We start from the raw sequence: 25,000 nt of genomic DNA, 5'->3' as shown, positions 1-25,000 counted from the left end.
AAACAGTATTTTACTTTTTTAAATAATTCAATTCATTCAAACATCACCATTGTTGTTTATTTCTTCGAGCTTCAAGCAGCAAAATATGCATTTTACTACAAAATCACAAAGCTACCCCCCCCCCCCCCCCTCCCCCTCTCTCTCTCTTCTCTCTCTCTCTCTCTCTCCTCTCCTCTCGCTATCTCTCTCCCACTCTCTCTCTCTCTCTCTCTCTCTCTCTCTCTCTCTCTGATCCTTGTATACATCTGTGTGTATGTGTGCGAGATAGAGTGAGTGCGTGTGTATGAATGTGTGTGTTTGTGGTGCGCCAGTGTGTGTTCTTTTAAATTATATCCATTGTTCACCACGCTATATTTTTAAATTGTTGTCTTCATGTTAAGAATGGCATTATGTTTAAACGGCTAATCCGGCTAACACATGACAAAAGCATGTAATATTTCATACCTCCTCTCAAGAAAGCTTGTCTTTATCATGTAAATGAAAATGGGATACATTTATTAAATGGATTTTGTATTCAGTACAGTACGCCCGGCGTCGTTTTTATAATTCTTTTGAAGTTTAAAGCACAAGAGAAGAAGAAGAAAGGGGGAGGGGATAAAGAATAAGAAATAGAGAGAGAGAGAGAGAGAGAGAGAGAGAGAGAGAGAGAGATAGATAGATAGATAGATATATAGATAGAGAGAGAGAAAGAGGGAGATATTGAGAGATATATAGATAGATAGATAGAGAGTGAGAGAGTGAGAGAGAGAGAGAGAGAGAGAGAGAGAGAGAGAGAGAGAAGCTGTGGATGGACCCAATGTGTGAGGGCAGTTTTTATTGTTGTTTTTTTTTGTGTTGTTTGTTTTTTTTAAAAAAACAAAGTCATACAATCAATAGATAAAGCTGTACAATATTCATAACCCTAAAGTCTTGGGAAATACCCGATTTTACTAGATATAGCATAATTCGTTCTTTAGTTAAACTATATTCGGAGGTCAAGTTGTCCCGTACATACAGCCCACGTTATATGTGTTGCCAATGAGCATAGAATACGCTTCAACAGTCGTGACGTCACTTCCCTCGTAATGACGCATGGTAACTTAGTAACTGGATCTAAACTATCGGAACAATGGCGGAAAATATGAAATATTTCTCCGACGAGCATAAAAGCGTATCCAGAGGGGAAAAAAAAAATTATAAATCTGATCATGTTTTCACTTTTACACATTCTGATCACAAGACACAAGAAATGTTCTAGCCAGCATGAAGAATAAAAAGTACCGATTTCCTTTGTTTAGAACCATGATGGCCGCCGTTGCTGGGCGACGTGACATCAGACTATTGAATCCTATTATTGGCAAATTTAAATATTATAATTTTTAAAAATTGATTGATATACTACTAAGTAGCAAACTTTCTATCACCCTGTTGACTTAAATGATCATTTAATTGAGAAAATCTGCTAGGGCATAATGATCGGACTCTTGCCCTATTGATTTCATTTGCGCGCAGCTACGGTCTTTATTACCGGACCGATTTTGAACGTTGATGATTCAAAAGATTCGTCTCGATCTGTGTTAATATTGCTGATAGCAATATAGTAGTAGCAATATATATATATATATATATATATATATATATATATATATATATATATATATATATATATATATCAACCGCCTCTCTCTCTCTCTCTTTTTTTTTTTTTTTCTTTTTTTTTTCTCTCTCCATCCCAGTAATCTGATTAAAAGAGAAGGACAATCCAACGACATACCGTCAGAGACATCCCCACCCCTTACAGTTCAACCTTCAGACCGTGAACATCCCAAAGCATATTTGATTACACTAGTAGGCCCTCTTTGTCCTCATCTTGTTTGATATACGACTACAAATAGTAAAACTACACATATGATGTATGATGTTGAAAATGTCATTGGGTATAGCGGTGAGTATTGTTTTCACCAGCTCTTTATCAATTTACATCTCACATTCAGAAACAGGGCTTTTATATATATATATATATATATATATATATATATATATATATATATATATATATATATATATATCTTCTTCGTTCTCGTCATGTCACATGGTCAGTCCTGTTTGGTGAATGAAGCCTACAGTGGTCCTGAGGTCGTCCTCACTGCCGTACAGCTTATATATATATATATATATATATATATATATATATATATATATATATATATATATATATATATATATATATATATGTGAACCCCAACTCATGTAAACCCCAACACACAAGTGAAGAACGTAAAACAAGAAAACGACACATAACTTGGTTCAACCCACCTTTCGACAAAAACGTCAGCACAAACATAGGACAGCAGTTCCTGAAATTAATTGATACACACTTTCCAATAAACCACAAGCTACATAAAATTATCAACAGGAATACCATAAAAATAAGCTACTCGTGTATGCGCAAATAGAACGAATAATTTCAAGCCACAACAAAAAAATATTAATAAACCACCGACAAGAGCAAAACCCACCCACCAGAAAATGCAACTGCAGAAATAAAGAACATTGCCCGCTAAACAAGCAATGCTTAGAATCAAGTTTAATTTACCAAGCCACAGCCACAGAAACTAAAACAAACAAGCAAGAAAAATATGTAGGACTAACAGAAAATAATTTCAAAACAAGATACAACCTCCACACCTCAACATTTAGAAACACTAACAAAAAAACATCCACAAAACTCAGCGAACATATTTGGAAATTGAAAGACAACAAACTAGACCACAACATTTCATGGAAAATTTTATCTAAAGCAACAGGATACACACCAACATCAAAACAATGTAGCTTATGCCTGGAAGAGAAATATACTATAATCAAACACCCTCATGAAGCCACACTCAACATGAAAAGTGAGATGTACGGAAAGTGTCCCCATCGGCGTAAATTCTTGTTAAGCAACTTTAAACCGGAACCACTTCAAGAAACAACAACAGTCAACAAAACAACTCAGTCCTGACGATGGCAAATTAAGCCTGAAACATTAATGTAGACTGTCTCAAACATTGTGGTAAATATTTTAAATAATAATAATAATTCGCTCCATTACTGCATGTCGAGCACTTTTCGTACCATATTTCTATCAAACACGATTCAATATATATATATATATATATATATATATATATATATATATATATATATATATATATATATATATATGTATTGATGTTAAAAATTGAATCTATAATTAAAATTATGAATATTTTGTAAAATGTATAATATGTGATAAAGATCTAAAAAATTGTGTATGAAAGAGTGCCAGGCAAAGTAAGAAAGAAAAATACAATATAATCAGTCTTCCTCGATTGGGGAACGAACCTAAGACCTCCTCAGGAGGTAAGATAGATAAAATTTGACACTTTAAGTACACTGATTTGTGAGGGGCGGATTAATTTAATTAAAATTTCATGATTTAGACCTAAAAGTCAAGTAACAGTAACTTACGCGACTGTTCAGAGCATTGAGACAAAATTTAACATTTGTTATGGCACTCACCTATCAGCGGCCTGTATTTCCTCTAGAGTAACGGGCTGTGTCTTGTGTCTCCAATCATCTTTGGGCCTCTGCTGGAATCTCTGTCGTCTTTCCTCGTATGCCTCGTTGGCGTCTGCTATCTCCGACAACTTCTGCATCAATTGGTCTCCGGATACCGCCCGGTCGGAGCTTTCTTTCCCGCTTCCGGTTCCGTTTTTGGCCCCGTCGCCATTAATATCCGATAGGTCGAGCTTCGGTATGGAAGAGATTCCATTCATCTTGATGACGTCACTGTCGTCTTTGGCACGGATACTGAGATTCGGAGCAACTCGCTGGGAATCTGAGTTTTGATTGGCGGGTAAAGATGATGACGTCAATGATGACAATGATGATGATGATGATGTTTGTTTATAATTGCTATCATCAACTGATGAATCAACTGATTTTGTTTTTTTATTGTCCTCATCAAAATCCAATTGTGATTTGAGGTTTGGCTTTTCGGTCATTAGTGACGATGAAGCAGAAGAGGACCTGTTAAGTCTATTGTTCCTAGTCGTGATGCCACTGCTCATTTCACTGTTATTACTGGTAGAGAAGAGCTTATCTTCTACTACTTCGCCACTCAAACGTGATGATGTTGACGATGATCCACCACCAGTGGATGATGCCGTTGTTGTTGTTGCTGCTGCTGCTGATGTTGGTAAAGTCCTGGTAGGAGAACAAGGTGATCGAGGAATTGTTGGGGAAGCTGATGACGACAGCGTTTGTTGAGGAGGTGGTGGTGGTGATCGAGGTGATAGCGCAGAGCCGTACAAAGCTTCGTCTAGAGATCGTTGCTGGGTTGGAGTGACAGGACCAGACCTACGACGGGGACGAAATATAGAAAAGGAAAGGCTGTGAAATGATATGAGGTGTTGTAAGACGCACCAAAATTTAAAACTATGGAATTTTTGTGGAAGAAGAAAAGACATTTCTCGTTCGCGCTGTTTATTTCACATACAAGTAACAAGTATAATTACTGCGATATTTTCCTTCAGAAGAGATATCAAGATTTACAAAAGGTAAAATTGGTTATGGAAGCTTTGCAAACATTTTATTTCATCTAAAAACCTAAATACATAAAAAAGCGATGTAATTGTTCATATTTCATACTTTCTAAAAATAAATTCTAAATTTATAATGAAAGGCACATAAACTAAATTGGTTCTCATACCAATTCTCAATACCATGGCTAGAACATCAAATTTATCACATTGATTCAATGTGTATCTCAGTTATTTTCGTTTAAAATTCACGAGTAAAACCACCTATCCCCTGTCAATCATAATTTATAGTCATGTCCATTAATTCTAAATGTGACCAATCTACATCAAAACGGTTATATGTCGGGATTGCTTTAGATGTTGAAAATTAAAATTATGGTCAATAATATAAGACATGGGCAAAGTTCATGTTTTATTCAGGAAGATGAATATAATTTTATATTTGAACCGACAAAAACTAAAATTTCACAGTTCGTGTCATTTTAACTGTAAGTCTCTGTTTGTTTGTTCGTTTAAAAGGGTTTTATGGCGCTTATAAACACATCAAGGTCATATTGAACTCGCGTTTCTCTTGTTAACCACAAATTCAAAGTTGATATGTGAAATTTTACCATATTTTCTTTGTTTGTCTTAAAAGACAACCGTTTTGTAAACGGTTTGACAAAAGGCATCAATTTCAATCTTCTTCCACAAAACTGTTTTTAAATAGATAATAGATGCACACAATAAAAAAGATAAGAACATTTAACTTCAATATTCGCGTTTGCAGGATAAGCCATAACCATCGTATCCTCCTCCTCCTCCTTATCATCATCATCATCATCATCATCATCATCATCATCATCATCATCATCATCATCATCATCCTCTTCCTCCTCCTCCATGGTAAACACCACCAATCTTTTTAGCTTTAAGTAATGAGCAATCATCATTATCATCATCATTATCATCATCATCATCATCATCATCATCATCATCATCATCATCATCATCATCATCATCATCATCATCATCATCATCATCATCATCATAATCATCAACATCCATCCGATTTTCTCCTCGCCCACTCACCGTGGCCTTGACCTCGGTGTAGACACTCCTGACCTTGAACCGGAACTTGATCCCTGTTTGACTTCCTCTATCTTAGTCTGCATGAAGAATATCCGGTCAGCCACTGACCTTCTCTTGAATGTCTCGTCCTCCTCAGGATCAATCCCTCTTTCAGCAGCCTTTTCTTTGGAATACCTGAATATAGAAGATTATTTAAATTTTGGTTAACCCTCTCCTTACCAACTATAGAAAAATCGTCACATTCGTTACGATACAACCAACATTTTTCTTATTCAGATTTCTTTTGTACATCATTAAATTTAAAGAAAATGAACAGTGTGTTGTAGAGAATGTTTTTCTAAAGAAATTATGTATCGCAAGAACTTTACTGATATTGTGTCTGAGTGATAAAGAAAATATATTTTGTGTTAGTTGGGTGTGAAGTTTTGGGGAAAATCCTGAAAATGGCTGGTAAGGAGAGGGTTAAACTTATTTTTGTTTTGTTTGTTTTTAAGGGTTTTACGGCGCTTGCAACACATTTAGGTTATATCAGCGCCAGTAAAAAGGAAGAAAATGGGATAGTAAAAAGTTATAGAATTACAAATAAAGCACTCAAGAGAAAGTAAGACAAAGGGGAACTGGGAACAAATAGGGATCAGATGTAGATTCCAAGAACAAACCACCAATGTACTGGAGTTTGAGGTCACCTATAAGTTTTGTTTTTTTATGTTTTTAAGGATTTTACGGCGCTTGCAACACATTTAGGTCATATCAGTGGATTTATATTTTATATCATAAAAAGGAAGAAAATGGGATAGTAAAAAGTTCTAGAATTACAAATAAAGCACCCAAGAAAAAGTAAGACATAGGGGAACTGGGAACAAATAGGGATCAGATGTAGATTCCAAGAGCACACTATCAAAGTACTTAGTTTGAGACCACCTATTAGTCTCATCCGGACACAAGCACAAAATCCAACAAAGAGGAATACACTCAAATGCTTACATTATAAATTCAAAATAAAAATATAATAATACATAACAGAGAGATGATTTACGAGGAAACAAATAACATCTCCCAAAACAATAACTATGCATTTGACTGTTTCCCTCCCAGCTAGAACTCCGGCCAGGGCCAGGACAAAACCAAGTAAACTCAATCCAAGACAAAGACAGAAAGCTTGTTGGAAAACAGATATAAGGGGAAAGAAGACACAGTATGTACCCCCCTGCCCGCTATGGGAGGTCAGGAACTCCACCCAGAAACTTATTTTTAAACACATATTTCGATCATTTAAAATTCGCAGTAACACGACACGTTATGAATTTTTTTAAAATGTGCTTTTATATTATAGCGCATTATCCGCCAAACGTGCTAAAAGCGCTTTACATAGGGTCGCTGACCAACAGCAACACATAACATGTAGAACGAGACATGACGCTTATTACGCGATATAACAATTATTTTCAGACAGAGACAACGGCTGTTAATAGCCAGGTAATCATTTAAAACACGAGTACGATGAGAGATGAGTAAAGAGCCTTTTCCAATGACTGAACTATGCGCCGAGCGAGGCTCGAACCAAGGACCTTCCATTTCGAAAGCGTGTGTCATACTTTACTATACTAGACCACAGAGCCGCTTTAAATTAAACAATAGAACAAATAAAGTCTTTGCCATCGAGAGTTTTAAGATATCGCAGAACAATATCCCAGGTTTCATTGTGAAGGAAGAAATATTTTTTTTACTGATTTGTATGTAAACTTAAATTATGCATATTTATTTATGGAACGCATTGTTATGGTAGAGCACTTGCTTCACGAGCAAAGGGAGCTAGATCAATTCTGGGTGAAGTGGAGCTGGGTTTATTCCCCGACCGCCTGCCTGTTCACTCAGAAATGTTTGGGTGACTGTTAAATCGAGCGGAAAGTACTTTACTGTAAACTGGCATCCTATCCAAAGGATATCAAGCAACTGCCACTGTCCGTTTATCGCTATCGAAACCGGGATAAACTCAAGGTCCGAGGACATTATGGCTCAAGGAATTACCTTTTTTTACGGTTTCACCGTCTTTAACTCACTCAACCCGGACACCGACTATATCCGTAGTTAACTCAGGTTACTTTTACCCCATGCCTACTTATCACATTCCTTTGAGACAAATTATAGGGAATGAGATTAGCGGAAGAGTAGCGTCCCTTGATTGGACGTCGCCGGGGGAGAAGTTATTTTTCAACAAACCAACTACAAGCCAAGCGCTCCAAATACAAAATTTATTTTTCATATTTCTGTACAAAAATGCATATCATAATCAACGTTATGCATTTTTGTACAGAAATATGAATAATAAATTTTGTATTTGGAGCGCTTGGCTTGTAGTTGGTTTGTTTACAAATAACTTCTCAGCCGGTGACGTCCAATCAAGGGACGCTACTCATCCGCTAATCTCATTCCCTATAGGCTAATGATTTTAGTTTTTACATGTCAATAATAGTTGAATAAAATTATCTATGTACATGCTCATTTTTAATACATTTTTTTCAAATTTTGAAAAGTAGCAAAAATCTGTAGGATTGAGTGAGTTAATGACCCCACCAATGTCTTGTTTTTTTCTCCCCAAAGAAGAATAAAATTCAGTCAACACACGACAGCAAAGGGTTTAATTAATAATGCCAAACCATCCCCGGCTCTGATAGAGCAGTTAGTTGTAGAAGACGAAAATAAAAATGATTGAAATTCTGACAAGAGAAAGAAAGGCAGACGGTGACATTGCTTGTATTTACAGTCTGTTTACGGGGACATTGCTTGTATTTACAGTCTGTTTACGGGGACATTGCTTGTATTTACAGTCTGTTTCCTTCCGAAGCCTTTCCATTTCGTACAGTTTCGTTAGTTGGAAAGTTTTGCGAATTGTTGAAATGCGCAGATATTTGCACATTCACAATTAATATATCTATATTGTTCCTCTATCTGAACGGAAACACACATATACTGTAGATTACCTATACTCTTATGAATACTATATTGTCACATGGAGTAACTTAGCCTCAACTGGAAGCTTTCTCTCGTTGATATACGTCGTGTTGGACCAAATAAAATATATAATTTGATTTTCTTTTATTTTTATTTTCGACAGTTACATCATTTGATAAGAAATCAAATCAATTAATTTTATCTTACAATTAACAAAATATTTTTGTTTTAAACCTACGAAAGATATCGCTTTTGTAAGCGCACAATCCGCTAAATGTTCTCTAAGAGATGTATAAGGGGATCACAAAGGCAACAGGAACACTTAACATGTAGGACAATACTTAAAACAATATTACTTTTTTTTCATTATTACAATTCTTTGGGGGGGGGGGGTATTTTGGACATAAACAATCCTGTTACCGGTACTCATTTTACACATGAGGACCTTTTCCAAGGACTCAACTTTACACCGCCATAGCGGGAACGAACCAGGGACCCACAAGTCTAAAGGCGGGTGTAATTTCACAAGACTAAGAATGAAAACATTCAAAATTCTCCAAAGTCACAAAGGCAAGGTTATCTCGCTAGCGACGACTACAATCGTTTACCAATAAACACTCACTTCAAATTTTCTTCGATCTCTTCCGCGGCTGACAGTGCACGAGACCTTCTCTTGACAACCTTGGACTGATCACTCCCACCAACATCATCTTCCTCCTCATCCTCCTCATTCACATCCCCTTGGATTTGACGTCGTTGCTGAAGGATTTTGGCCAGCTGGGGATCCAGCGTGGGAGCTGAAGAGGAGCTTAAGCCCGTGTCTCTTTTCGTAAGAGACGTAGCCCTTTTCAGAATTCCTTTACGAGTTCCGGAGTGCTCTGAATGCTCAGAGGATACGTCTTTGAAAGAAAACGCGCGTCGGACATTGATTGAGGAATTGTTGGTATTGTTGTTTGAACTGGCATAAGGGATGGAGTTGGTTGATACCGCCTCGGAAGATGAGATCGTTTCTTCTGATACAGCTGTTGATGACGATGCGATACATGGGGTTGATGTGGACATTGATAAACCAGAAGTGAAATCACAGCCATTGTTGATTTTGTTGTCATTGCTGCTGTTGCTGCTACTGTTATTATTTTCGGATTTGTCTAACTGTGCAACGGAAATCAATGATCGAGACAAGGATGTGGATGTGGATGTCGTTGTTGATGGTGACGACGCCAACGATGATGATGGTGATGACAATAACAATGGTGCTGATGAAGTAGATATGCCTGGAGTAGTTTCTGTGGTTAAGTCACTTAAAGATGATGGCACAATTGTAGGAGACATTTCCTTACTTCTAGAGCGTCTTATTTCTCTGTTTGAATAGCTTAAATCCGATTTTGCTGCCCCTTTCCCTTCGTCCTCGTCTTTTTCATGGCTCCTTCTAGAGGACGATACAATGGCAGGACTATTTTCTTTATGGCGATAAGTGGTTGGCTTTGAATGCGTATCATTCTGTAATATCGATGCTGATGTTGATGATGACGACACTACTGACTTTGATTCTAAATTGACTGGCAATGATGATGAAACGGAGCTTATTCCATTTTCTTTCGAAAGTTGTGTAGAGTGTGATTGGGACAAAGAACTTGGTTTCTCTGATGTTGTTGCCTCTAAATTTGGACGTATACTAGCTTTAGGATCTGTGACTGTGGAATTATTCATATCAGATACTATCTGATTTCTAAGTCGCCTGTATCTACTTTGTCTCCCACCAACTTCAGACTCACTTCCGCTTCCACTTCCACTTCCGGTACCGCTCGCCACTGATAAAGACGGACTTCGCCAATTGGGTATTCTACTACCGGCACTTCTTCCAGCAGCTCCATCACTATCACTACTACCGCCATCTTCTTTTTTCAGGCCCGACATCTTTCTGGCCATGAAATTAGATTTGTAATTCGAACTCTTCTCTGTAGATTTTACTTCTTCATCTGAAGATGTTTTTGATTTCATTGAGACACTTGCATCATTCTGTACATTATTCTCCTCGCCGCTGCTTTTCCCGACCACTTTCAGACTTTTGAGTTCGTTCAGGAGTTCGTCTGAGGTTTGTACCAGCTTCTCCATCACTGCCACTAGTACTTCCTCGATCTACAGACCGACGTAGAACGTTCAAACGAGGCGGAGCTGCCCCTTGGACATGATGAGACTGGGAGCGTGAGAGAGAACCGCCTTCATTGTCGGATTTTTCAGACCCGGAGACCTCTGAGCCAGAGAATTTTTGTAAGAGTTGGCCAAAGTTTGCCCGGCCTCTGTGGATTTTCTTGACGCTTGGGGCGGAGTTTGAGGATGTCGAGGTTGATGATGATGATGATGTTGTTGTGGAGGTTGGGACGAGGGACGTTGTTGTTGATGCTGCTGCTGATGGTGATGATGAGTTGGCTTGGTCAAATTTCTGTCTGTTGGCGTTTATCTGTTGGAAGGATTGAAGATGTAGTAGTGTTTTGTTTCATAGGTACTACGTTAGTTAGTTCTGAAGGTTTTGTTTGAAATTTTGCTTAATGTAAAAACCACACTGATGTTGTGAAGAGTGATGGGTAGCGTTATTAGGTAATGACGTTGGGATTCTTAGGTAGTTAAGAAAATACCAAAATATTTTTTCAAAGGGACGAAATTCCTGATATTAATTTTTGTTGTGTAAATGTAATTGTTGCTGTTGGTGTTCTTGACAAATGATCATAGTTATGTTGTTGTTGTTGTTGTTGTTGTTGTTGTTGTTGTTGTTGTTGTTGTTGTTGTTGATGATGATGATGATGATGATGATGATGATGATGATGATGATGATGATGATGATGACGACGATCATAATGATGGTGCTGATGATGACGACGACGAAGGCAACGACTACAACAATGGCGACTGCGACGACTACAACAACGACGACGACGACGACGATGATGATGATGATGATGATGATGATGATGATGATGATGATGATGATGATGAAAATGATGATGATGACGATCACGTCACCAACATCCACTACGTTTGTAGTTTGTAGACTATACTAATTAATTAATTAATGTTGAAGCTGATGGCAAGTAAGATAAAGTAATGCTATGACTATGATACCTTTCCAGTGACTGCTCCTACTAGTGATCTATAGTCTGGCACTCTGGGACGGGAAGGGGTGTAGCTTGTAGCAGTGGAGTAAGCGTGGCTCTCCCAAAGCAGTGCATGTTGCGACACAAACGATGACGTGCCATCCTACACACAAGGCAACAACACACAACACAGAAATAACACATCAAGTCGTGCGATGGTGAAAAGGGGATTGAAAGAAACAAACAAAACAACACAGCGTGCGTTAATATGATATGAAGCACTGCACATCAAATGAAAAGAAGAAAATAAAATGCAAAAGAAAATAAAAGGCGTCTGGTCTTTGTACAGAAAACAATAAGACAAAAAAAAAAGTAAATAAATATTGCCTCAACAACAAACAAACAAAAATATAAAAAAGAAAAAAAACAAACAATAAAACAAAACAAAAAAGAAAATGGAAAAACTAAAAAACAAAAAAAAAGTACAAAACCAAAAACATACAAAAGTAAAAGAGTAAAAAAAAAATAATCCCAATACAAAAGTATAAAAACAGGTGCTCTCTTACTCTACCTTTTTAGGTAATGAAGGCATTAAGGCATAGATACATTTGAAACCAAATCAAAATATTCTTCGTGGCGTAAAGAAAAAAAAAGTCATGAGTTGAACAACAACTAAAGTATGTGCTCAAAGCACAACGAAAAAAAAAAAAAAAAACAACTCTACATGAATATAGTAATTTGCAGAATTAGAAGAGAATTCGAAAGAAATCCGGGAATTGAATCTAAAATAGCGTTAAAAATAAACATTATCATTAAAAATAATAATAATAATAAATAATAATAATAATAATAATAATAATAATAATAATATAATAATAATAATAATAATAATAATAATAATAATAATAATAATAATAAAATTCCTTTTATTCATCCCATAGGGGAATTTTTTCTCTAGGGTCTATTCCAAGGGAAGACTGGAATAACCCAGGCGTCAGCCGCAAATTGAGCTAAGGCGAGGTGACTTGCTCAAGGCCACACAGGGCAGCGGCGGGTGATCGAACTCGCTACCTTTCGGGTACGAAGCAAAGACCGTACCGGTGAGCCACGCTGCTCCCCAACAAGGCAAGGCATTGAAAGTACTTCACCACGACATGAGACAAAGCAATGAAAAAAAAAAAGAAAAAAAGATTGAAGTACGTGCCAACTATTTTATCGGGGGTGATAAAAAATTATAATAAAATCAATAAATGATAATGTAAAATATATGTAAATAATAATAATAATAATAATAATAATAATAATAATAATAATAATAATAATAATAATAATAATAATAATAATAATAATAATAATGATAATGATAATAATAATAATAATAATAATAATAATAATAATAATAATAATAATAATAATAATAATAATGAGGTAAAAAAATGGATCAAGGGAAGTAACCGATACAAACTATATCAAATAGAGCCAGTCTTAGTTATGGCCCTTAGTTTCAGTGTTGCTAAACAAAAATAATAATAATATCCATTAACTACAATAATTATTGCGAGTGATAAGTACAATAATAATACAAATAATATAAATAAAATGATGTATCATTTTAATACTTAATTAGGGAGAGAAATCTAATTAATTGTAACCACAATATTTAAGTATATCAAGCGCATAATATAGAGAGAAGATCAGTCAGTCGCTCGATTTTTCTTTTCGCTAGAATTGCCAGACTCTTTTTTAATTACAAAAAATCCTATTATGGTAGTTGGTTAGTTCCATGCCATTGTGTGTAGGTTCACACTTTAGGGCAAAACAAATTACATTGTTGACCATGTTATTATGAGGGGGCTGAATTGACCGCTGTTTTGCGATTTTTATCATATGTAAATGTTGCTGCACGAAGCTCGAAGAAATAAATCATAATGTGAAATTTAATGTAGATTCAATTTAATTACAAAAAAAAAAAAAAAAGATCAAATGAACGTTTTGGGTTTACGTTTTATCAACAAAACTGGATGAATGAAACACCACAGATGAATGAGATAATGTCATGCATTCATCTGTGGTGTTTCATTCATCCTGTTTTGTTGATAAATGTGAAACGCGAAACGTTAATTGGATCTGTTTTTGTAATTAAACAGAAGCTTACATTCAATTTCACATTATTATTGATTTTTATCATAAGAAATATTCAGCTTGAGCTTTTAAATAACGCAATAGCCACTAAACCTTCTACAAATACCATATAATTTATAGGGTAGAGGTATCCATATTCATAACATTCTGTTTTCTAATTGTATGGTTTTTTCTTTTTAAAGGTTTTACGGCGCTTGCAACACATTTGGGTTATATCAGCGCCAGTAAAAAAGGAAGAAAATGAGATAGTAAAAAGTTATCGAATTACAATTAAAGCACACAAGGAAAAGTAAGACAAAGGGGAACTGGGAACAAATAGGGATCAGATGTAGATTCCAAGAGCATACCACCAATGTAATTAGTTTGAAATCACCTATAAGTCTCATCCGGACACAAACACAAAATCCAACAAAGAGGAATACACTCAAATGCTTACATTATACATTCAAAATAACAAATATAATAATACATGACAGAGAGATGATTTACAAAGAGAAAAAAATATCATATCCAAAAACTATAACTATACATTCAACTGTTTTCCTCCCAGCCAAGGAACTATGGCCAGGGTCAGGACAAAACTAAGTTATATCATTCCAAGACAACGACATAAAGCAAGTTGGAAAACGGGTTGAGGGGATAGAAGACACAGTATGTACCCCCTGCCCACTATGGGAGGTCAGGAACCCCACCTAGACATAACGCAATATCCACTAAACACCAACAAACATCATTAATACGATAGAGGTATCCAAATTCATAATATTCTGTTTTCTAATTGTAAAGACTCCAACTTCAATTTCTGTTAACTCACTCAACCCTAACACCGACTATACCCGTAGTTTCCCCGGGTTACTTTTACCCCATGCCTATTTATTGCATTTTTTCTGAGACAAATTATAGACGTAGTATTAAAGCCAATATTTTTCATTATTACATGTTAATGGTAGAGTTGAATAAAGCTATCTATGTACATGCTCATTTTTAATACATTTTTTCCCAATTTTGAAAAGTAGCAAAAATCTCTAGGATTGAGTGAGTTAATATTATTATTCCTTTCTCTTTAAAAAAAACTATTTTCTTCTGTCTGTTGTGTCTTTATTCTTTTCTTTATTCCTCCATGCCAATGACCTTATATCTGAATGCATTTTGAACGAACCAACATTTCTGTTCAACAAAGTCGTAATAAAATTATTTTTTTTCTAAAGAAAGAAGAAAAAGCCGATACTGATGTAATCTGAAATATTATCAAAACATTTTGGGACATAATTTATTTGATTTATTTATTTATTTATTTATTTATTTATTTATTATTATTATTTTTTTTTAAATGTGGGTTAAAAATTAAAAATCACAGCAAACAATAATTAAACACGTAAGATTAACTTGTTAACTGCCGTACTCCGGAAAGACAAGTATTTAAAATTTTGGCCAGAAAACTCGTCCTCCAAATACCGATCAATTCAAATAACCCTAATCTTGACAAAAAAAAACCCCCAAAAAAACAAAAACAACTCTCAAACCTGGGACATCTCGACGTATAGATAGAATGCGCTTGGCGAAGAAGCTCATAACATTGCCATCCGGAAGTATAACGGACCAACACACAAAACTGTGTGTGTCCATGAACGTTTATAGTCCGGTTAATACAGTTTAGTGAGCATTACTCATAAACGCGGATGGCAAAAAACAATAACAAAGACCTGAGTGACGTCAACTAAGAACTATCTATTCCTTAGTCCCATGTTTGAGAGTGTTTGTCAAGATATGGGTCATTAATTTAACCCTCTCTTACCACTTACAGGAAAATCGTCTCATTTCTTACGATAAGATACGCAATATAAATATATTTTGTACATCACAAAACAAACTTTGAACAATGGTCTTTGTTTAATTACTAACAACAGTATAAAGTTGTTTTGTAGAGAGCTTGTTTGAGTTTTAAAAAATCAATTTTTCTGCTGGGTAAGCCCGCCATTTTGGGAAAATAATGAAAATTATCGGAAGGAAAGAGTCACATTGATCGATATTTGAAGGACGTTTTCTGGCCAAATTTCATATTACGTGCGTGTCTTTTTCATGTACGACTGTTATATGGTTTAAAACATAATATAGGAAGTGAAGGACAACGACGAAAAGTAAATAGATGCAAAAAAACAAAAAAAAACAAAAAAAAAAACAAAAAAAAACGTTATTTACCCCTCTTTTTCTGATTCGTTCATCTGTTTTCATGTCGTTGGAGCGCTTGGAGGAATCTGGTAGTGGGGGAGAAAAATAAGAAATGGTTTAGTGTGGTGGTGGCGGTGGCGGTGGTGGTGGTGGTGGTGATGGTGATGATGATGCTGATGATGATGCTGATGATGATGATGGTGATGATGATGATGATGATGATGATGATGATGATGATGATGATGATGATGGTGATGATGATGAATGATGAGATGATGATGATGTGATGATGAATGATGATGATGATGATGATGATGAATGATGATGATGATGTGATGATGATAATGATAATGATGATGATGATGATGATGATGATGATGATGATGATGATGATGATGATGCTGATGATGATAATGATGATGATGATGATGGTGATGATGATAGATAAGAAAGAATAATAAATTCCCTTTATTCACCCCCAAGGGGAAAGTTGTCTTTAGGATTTATTCCAAGGGAAGACTGGAATAACCTAGGCGTCAGCCGCAGTGCAGCGCGGCAAAGTGAGCGAGGGCGAGGTGACTTATTGCTAAAGGCCATACAACGAGGCAGGTAGTCGAACTCGGTACCGTTTGGGTACGAAGCGAAGACCGTACCGCTGAGCTACGCCGCCCTCGATGATGATGATGATGATGATGATGATGATGATGATGATGATATGATGATGATGATGATGAGGATAATAATGATGATAAATGATGAAAGTGGATGGTAGTGGTGATGATGTGGTGATTGTGATGAGGATGGTGGTAGTTGTGGTTATGGTAATGGCGGTGTCGATGATGGTTGTAGTGAAGGTGATTGCGAAGATGATCATAATGTTGATGAAGAAGCATAATCATATTGAGGATGATGACAATGACAATGAGAGAGATATAAAGTTGAATGAAAAAGAAGTTTGGACACAATATAACGATGTGTGATTGTATGCATAATGTAAGCATGTGTTAAATTTTAAGAGAGTGATGAGTTCTTGCGTGTAAATGTGTTGTTTAAAAAAAATTCAATTCTATAGATAGTATGCAGATGACGTCACTCAGGCCTTTGTTATTGTTTTTGCCATCCGCGTTTGTGAGTTGTTCTCACTAAACTGTATTAACCAGACTATAAAAGTTCATGGTTACACAGAGTTTGTGTGTTGGTCCGTTATACTTCCGGATGGCAATGTTGTGAACTCCTTGGCCAAGCGCATTCTATCTAAAGATAGTATGCGCTTGGTTATGAAGCTCATAACATTGTCATCCGGAAGCATAACGGACCAACACACAAAACTGTGTGTATCCATGAACTTTTATAGTCTGGTTCAGACAATTTAGTGAGAAGTACTCATAAACGTGGATGCCAAAAACAATAACAGAGACTTGATTGACGTCATCTTCGTTCTATCTATACTTAACTAGTATCTTTTTTTTTATCACCTTATTAAAACCTAACCCAAGCACACTCACCGTTTCGGAACACATGTGTATATGACGACCTGAATAAACTCTGTGTCTGTATACTACACATTGTCGTAACGTCGATAAAGAAGGACAGGGCAGGGTTGGAGTTAATAATTTATATAAAACACAAAGACTGATGATTGAAGAAGAAAATATTGAGCACTTAACACATTTGAATTATTCTTCTCCACACTGACTTGAAGTCATCATCATCATCCCAACCAATAAAACATTCATCAAGAAGCACAGTTACAGTTCTTGGTTGGACGTAGATATTTCACAATAGTAGATAGTTGTAGTCCACAAAAGGAACCAACTGTTTGTTTACATAGTGTTGTGTTCATGTTTTGAGGACGTGTCAACTATGAAACACCAAAAGTCTAAACATTGTTTAACAAATCTACGTAACTAACGTTGATGTCCTTACTTTTAAGGGCTAACCCTCATCGGGGACTTGACTCCGACGACCCGGCACTGCCGTCCTCTGTCGTCTTCCGGATAAAGACGTCGGGTACTCAGAATAAAGAGAAGAGTCGCTAGAACTACCCATACCAAGCTCGAACAAAAAAAAAAAAAAAAAATAAAAAAAAAAAAAATAAAAAACGACAGAAGACGTCCGGTGCTTGGTAGTATAGGTAGGTCTAGCGACTCTTCTCTTTATTCTTAGTATTTTGTCCGTGCTCCGACGTCTTTCTCCGGAAAACGGCAGAGGACGGCAGTGCCGGGTCGTCGGAGTCAGTCTCCGGTGTGGGTTAGCCCTAAGGAGACATCATTATGTTATTGATATGTTTCATCCAGACCTGCCCACTTGAAAATCTAAAAAAAATCTTAGATTTTAGAAGATAAAAATTGTAGTCGTCGTCAATTTTACAGATCAATAATTTACCCTAACAATGATTAGAAAACACTCTAAAATCCTTACAATTACACACTCTGGCATCAACTTTCATTTTCAATAAGTTTTAATGGCCCAGAAATTTAAATGCTTATGTAGTTCTGACTGAAATTGTATCCAAAATTTCGTAATTCTACGAATTTCTCGTAGTGCAAGGCAGGTCTGGTTTTTATCGATGATTACAATACGACTCATCATCATTGACTTTTCCACCCTGGGTCAGGCTATAGGCCACAGACAAACAGTGTCCATCCTCCTCTATCCTGAGCTAACAAGCTAAAAAAAAAAAAGGATTTGGTTTGTCCGTCTGCGTTTCTGTAGCGGTTTGAGTTTAACGGAAAGGGGTGTTAACCCTTTGCCAACCCCCAACCTGGAGGACCAGGTGACTCAAAGATGGGGGAATCACACACCATTAGTCGCCTTTTACGACACGTTGGCTTGGCGTTGGGCTATTCTTGACCCTCTCAGTTGAGGGACCCCGGACACCACACGGGGAACAATACGACTCAGCTGAACATTAAAAAAAACAACAAGAAGTCTATCTTTATAATATAATATGTAAGCCACAATTTTAGTTATTGGTATATTTCTTTTCCTGTATTTAAATAAATTTTAATTCATTCACACACACACATACAAACACACACACACACACACACACACACACAAACACACACACACACACACACAAACACACACACACACACACACACACACACACACACACACACCGGTAAAATCCAAAAGTTTGTGCTGGGGTAGAGAGGAGGGTGGCAGAAAAGAATAGATAGAATGCGCTTGGCCAAGGAGTTCACAACACTGCCATCCGGAAGTATAACGGACCAACACACAAAACTCTGTGTAACCATGAACTTTTATAGTCTGGCTAATACAGTTTTAGTGAGAACAACTCACAAACGCGGATGGCAAAAAACCATAACAAAGGCCTGAGTGACGTCATCTTCGAACTATCTATACTGTCTGCATCGGAATCAATCTCGGTCCCTTTGCGTGTGAGGCGAGTGCTCTACCAATGGCATGGGCATGATCTATTCCATGTGCTCGAGGTCATTGGTCACATTACAAAAAGTGCTCAAAGTGACCCACATTGTGAAAAAGTGTTCATAGATTTTGAACTATCTAACATTACGATCGATCATTGAGTTCAGCTTGACACATGGGTATCATGTTTACAACTTTCATAAACAAAGCAGAGTGTTTACATTTGTTCAGAAATGTACAATCGTTGGACAGCAGAAAAATCACGTGATTGATGACTCGTTTGGACGAAAACATGAATATAGATCGCTCCCAATGGGTTTATGAAATTCAATGTTGGTCTCAAAATAGCCTGCTCGGTGAAGCGCATTCAACATGGATAATCCGTGAAATGCGAATAATGAATTTGTATATTATATTTTTAACAGTTAAATTCATTTTTATCTAACTGCTGATATCAAAAACATAAAACTTAAAACTTGAGCTTTTACATAGCGCAACATCCACTAAACGTGCTCAAAGCGCTTTGCAAGGGGTCCTTAGCCAACAGCAACACTAAATATGTAGGACGAGACATAATGCCTGTTAGGCGATGATAATATTACAATATTTTTTCGGACAGAGACAATGCTGTTAACGGCCAGGTACTCGTTTTACACCTGAGTACGGTGAGAGAATGCGAATAAAGAGCCTTTTCCCCAAGGACTCAACTATGCGCCTCCCAGAGCGAGACTCGAACCATGGACCTTCCAATCCGAAGGCGAGTGTCGTACCAGAAGACAAAATATCCGTACGACTGATATGTTGTTTTTGTTTTTAAGGGTTTTACGGCGCTTGCAACACATTAAGGTCATATCAGAGCCAGTGAAAAGGAAGAAAATGGGATAGTAAAAAGTTCTAAAATTACAATTAAAGCATCCAAGAATAAGACAGACAAAGGGGAATTGGTTCAAATAAGCACCAGATGAAGATTCCAAGAGTACACTATTAGTGTACTTAGTTTGAGATCACCTAAAAGTCTCATCCAGACACAAGCACAGGCCCCCGGTCAAATGTTTACAACGCATATATAATACATAAACAAAACATAATAAGTGCATAACAGAGAGATGATTTACATTTTTTAAAACATTATCTCCCTAAACTAAATATACATTTGACTGTTTCCCTCCCAGCCAGGGTATCCGGCCAGGGCCTGGACAAAACCAAGTAATCTCATTCCAAGACAAAGACAGTGAGCATGTTGGAAAACAGACATAGGGGGTCGAAGACACAGTATGTACCTCCCTGCCCACTATGGGAGGTCAGGAGCCCCACCCAGGTCCCAGGTACGACTGGTAACAGGACATATTCGGTGTTTGTTTGTAAGAAAGCGAAAATGTATTCTGATGTTTAATTAAGGTAACTGCATTGTCTGTAATCTGGTTAAAAAGAATCAAGCTTATGCCAAAAAGTAATTTGTGAGCAATCTTAGAAAACACACGTTCAGATTAATAATAGAACACTAAGGATCATTATCATCATTAATGTTAATGGTTTAGTTAAGTAAATGATGTCTGGATGAGAATGGAATTTCAGGTGATCGTTCCAAAAATAAAAATGAAACAACAACAACAACAACAACAACAACAGCAACAACAACAACCCCCCCCCCCCCCACAAACACCCAAAAAAAAAACAACAACAACAAAAACAAAAAATAAACAAGACAAACCATTAAAAAAAACAAAACAATAACAAAGTGAAACAACGCAATTCGCGTGAGGAGAATTAAGTCAGCATAACAACGGCAATCCGGTGTTATACCCGATATTAACGAGACAAAAAAAAATATTGAGTATGAATATCAGAATTAGGATATCTAAAGTTTTTGAGGTCTTTAATAGGAGAAAAAAACTCGAACAAAACTTCTCTCCTCAACCAAGGCCTTAATAACAACTGGAATTTTATAAGTAAAGTTCACAATCCAATCAAAGGAACCGTGTTCACAGCGACGCGACATATTACCGCTTTGAGATGATTTGTCTCATATTATCAGACATTCCCAATTGGATTCAGTAGTCTGATGTCACGCCGCCCGGCAACGGCGGCCATCTTGGTTCTAAACAAAGAAAATCATTACGTTTTATTCTTCAAGCTGGCTAGAACTTTTCATATGTCTATTGATCAGAATGTGTAAAAGTCAAAACATGATCAAATGTATGTGTTTTTTTCCCTCTGGATACGCTTTTATGCTCGCCGGAGAAATATTTCATACGGGCGTCCGCCATTGTTCCGATAGTTTAGAGCCAGTGTTACTAAGTTACCATGCGTCATTAGGAAGGAAGTGACGTCACGACTGTTGAATCCTATTATTACGAAAAATTCGTAGAATTATGAAATGTTTCCTCCGAGTTCAGAATTTTATGAGCACCTCTAAGACATTAAAACTTATTGAAAACGAAAGTTGATGCCATATTAGATAACTTTAAGAATTTCGAAGTGTTATTAAGTTTAAGGGTTTTACGGCGCTTGCAACACATTAAGGTCATATCAGCGCCAGTAAAAAGGAAGAAAATGGGATAGTAAAAAGTTCTAGAATTACAATAAAGCATCCAAAAAAAGGGAAGACAAAGGGAATTGGTTCAAATAAGAAACAGGTGTAGATTCCAAAAGCACTCTATCAAAGTACTTAGTTTAAGATCACTAAAAGTCTCATCCAGACACAAGCACAGGTCCCCGCTAAGAGGAACACACTCAAATGTTTTACAAATCATATATAATATAAAGAAAGCATAATACAGTGCATAACAGAGAGATGATTTACAGTGAAAAAAATATCATCTCCCAAAACTAACTATACATTCGACTGTTTCCCTCTCAGCCAGGGCATCTGGCCAGGACAAAACCAAGTAATCTCATTCCAAGACAAAGACAGAAAGCATGTTGGAAAACAGATATAAGGGGATAGAAGACACAGTATGTACCCCCCTGCCCACTATGGGAGGTCAGGTACCCCACCCAGCGAAGTGTTATTGAATCCTCATGAGAGTGTATTGTTGATTTTCAAAGTTAACCCACTCAACCCTAACAACGACTATATCCGTATAGATAGAACGAAGATGACGTCACTCAAGCCTTTGTTATTGTATTTTGCCATCCGCGTTTGTGAGTGATTCTCACTAAACTGTATTAACCAGACTATAAACATTTAAGGTTACACGTAGTTTTGTGTGTTGGTTCGTTTTACTTCCGGATGGCAATGTTATGAGCTTCTTAGCCAAGCGCATACTATCTATATAACCTGGGTTTTTATCCCAAGCCTATTTATTTCATTTTTCTGAGACAAATTATAGGCGTTGTATCAAAGTTAAAGTTTTTCATTTATACATGTAGTGGTAGTTGAATAAAACTATCTAGATCTGTGTACATGCTCATTTTTAATACATTTTTTCCAATTCTGAAAAGTAGCAAAAATCTCTAGGATTGAGTGAGTTAACTATAACAACTACAATGTATTATCTCCCAATAAATACGATTAAAAAAAAATAATTCAAGTAGGCAGGTCTGTATTACGTTATTTTCTTTACAAATAAAAACCATAACAATGATAACGCCGCGTTGGCCAAGCTTTAGGCTTGACAAATCAAAACAACACTTCAGTATGCTTTTGTGCTTTTGTGTATATATATATATATATATATATATATATATATATATATATATATATATATATATTATATATATATATATATATATATATAATATTATATATATATAATATATTTATATATATATAGTATATATATATATTATATATATATATATGTGTGTGTGTGTGTGTGTGTGTGTGTGTGTGTGTGTGTGTGTGCGTGTATGAAATATTTATTTATATAGTATGTTCTTATTATTATACTTGTTTGTGTTATTTAACCCTGTTCCACTAAAGTTTGGCAACCTTCTATATTATTTTACAATGAATTGTCAATGCCAAACAAAAGGTGTTTGTTTACCTAGACTGTTGAAGTTTGAAGCCAAGACCAATCGTTGAGTACGGAGTCGGTTGTTTATATTATACTCAATCCAAGTGGGGTTCTTTTAATATAATATATAATTGAGCGCAATATCCACTAAACGTACTCAAAGCGCTTTCCAACAGGTAGTAACATGTAGAACCAAACATGACGCTTGTTAGGCGATATTGCAATTTTTTTCAGACAGAGACAACGCTGTTAACGGCCAGGTACTCACTTTAGACCTGAGTACGGTGAGAGAATGTGAGTAAAGAGCCTTCTCCAAGGACTCAACTATGCGCCGAGCGAGGCTCGCTCGAACCCAGGACCTTCCGATCCGAAAGCGAGTGTCATACCACTAGACCACATAGCCGCACATAGCTGTTCCTTGCTTTAATTTGCTACTCAAAAGAGCATACTCCTGAGACATTCATGGGTCCTTTTCATGCATATGAACAATCCTATTTTTAATACGTTTCTTTCCTTCTCCGGGTTGCCAAATCGGGACAGGCCCGATTTAATCAGAACGGTCAGTTGGCCGCTATGCGGATATAACGTTGTCTAAACCTCAACATCGCCCACCTTGTAGTATCAGAGGTCCAATGACTTTAAATCACTTGTATACAAGAAAGCTGTACTCGAAAAAACATCATATGTGACCCATCGTCTCAAAACGGTATTATGTCGGAACGAACCATATGCTAAAAAGCTTAATTAAATGTTAAAGTGGTCAAAAATATATAGTGTTGGCATCAGCACCTTAAAGTATAGTATCCACTCTCCTTAATAAAACATACAAACTCAACACAAGTCTGATATTTCTGGCTATAAATTCAATTTCCAACATCTTAACCATCCCGTCTTAATACCGTTTTGAGGTGAAGGGTCACATATATTATAATGAATACGGTGTCTTATTAGTATTATTATCTGTTAGTGAATCTTTCATAATAATATTATTATTGTACAGAGACGGTATAATAGAACGTTCAGTGAATGGGCCGGGGTGTATAGCTTGGAAAAGGCTGTGCTATTGAACTACTAATACTTAATAGAAAATGTATTATAATATATCTGTCATGGATCTATTCAAAATGTACCATAGCGGTAAGGTTGATGCCCTCATCGCCACCCATATGTATTGAAATTTATTTGTGTCGAAGTAAGTTGACACCTCCGATTTATTAACAATTTAACTATCTAACTCTGGAAATTCACCTATTATGTGACCCTCCGTCTCAAAACGACATTATGTCGTGATGATTCAGACCCCAAAAAGTGAATTTAGAGATAGAACGATGAGAAACTGGACCTTAGAAGTTTTTGCAATGCAAGAAATAGTCTTTATACTACACCATAACGTACAGAAATTAAACCCAAGTTGGATATTTGTGGCTATGAATTCAATTTCCCTTACCGAGTGGATCCCGACATAATACCGCTTTGATACGGTGGGTTGCTATTTAACTCTCTCCTTACCAGCCATTTTCAGAATTTTCCCCAAAACTTTTCACCCAACTAACACAAAAACTATTTTTTTTAATTACTAAAACTCAATAGCAGTAAGTTCTTGCGATAAATAATTAATTTCTTTAGCAAAAAATGCTCTACAATTTTCTTTAAATTTTATGATATACAAGAG

General features: G+C 36.3%; 1 protein-coding gene across 3 annotated transcripts in view; it reads right to left on the bottom strand.

Annotated features, from left to right (window-relative positions):
* LOC144958829 (uncharacterized) overlaps positions 1-25,000 on the bottom strand; it is a 199,136-nt gene that overhangs the window by 114,481 nt on the left and 59,655 nt on the right. Inside the window, exons 2-7 of one of the 3 annotated variants that reach the window (XM_078891049.1) lie at positions 17,479-17,834; positions 16,004-16,059; positions 11,691-11,825; positions 9,193-11,031; positions 5,619-5,792; positions 3,526-4,365 (exon numbers count right to left, since the gene is read on the bottom strand). In XM_078891049.1, coding sequence (XP_078747175.1) covers positions 3,526-4,365; positions 5,619-5,792; positions 9,193-10,685 — 2,507 coding nt within the window. In that variant the 5' untranslated portion in view covers positions 10,686-11,031; positions 11,691-11,825; positions 16,004-16,059; positions 17,479-17,834. The remainder of the gene's footprint in view (positions 1-3,525; positions 4,366-5,618; positions 5,793-9,192; positions 11,032-11,690; positions 11,826-16,003; positions 16,060-17,478; positions 17,835-25,000) is intronic. The other 2 variants (XM_078891050.1, XM_078891051.1) reach the window with 2 other exon arrangements.

Source organism: Berghia stephanieae, chromosome 13, assembly GCF_034508935.2.
Source record: "Berghia stephanieae isolate SIO BIC M18660-M18661 chromosome 13, UCSD_Bste_1.3, whole genome shotgun sequence".
NCBI classification, from domain to species: Eukaryota; Metazoa; Mollusca; class Gastropoda; order Nudibranchia; family Aeolidiidae; genus Berghia; species Berghia stephanieae.
The sequence above is the reverse complement of the archived record's forward strand: the minus strand, read 5'-3'. Positions and strand labels throughout refer to the sequence as shown.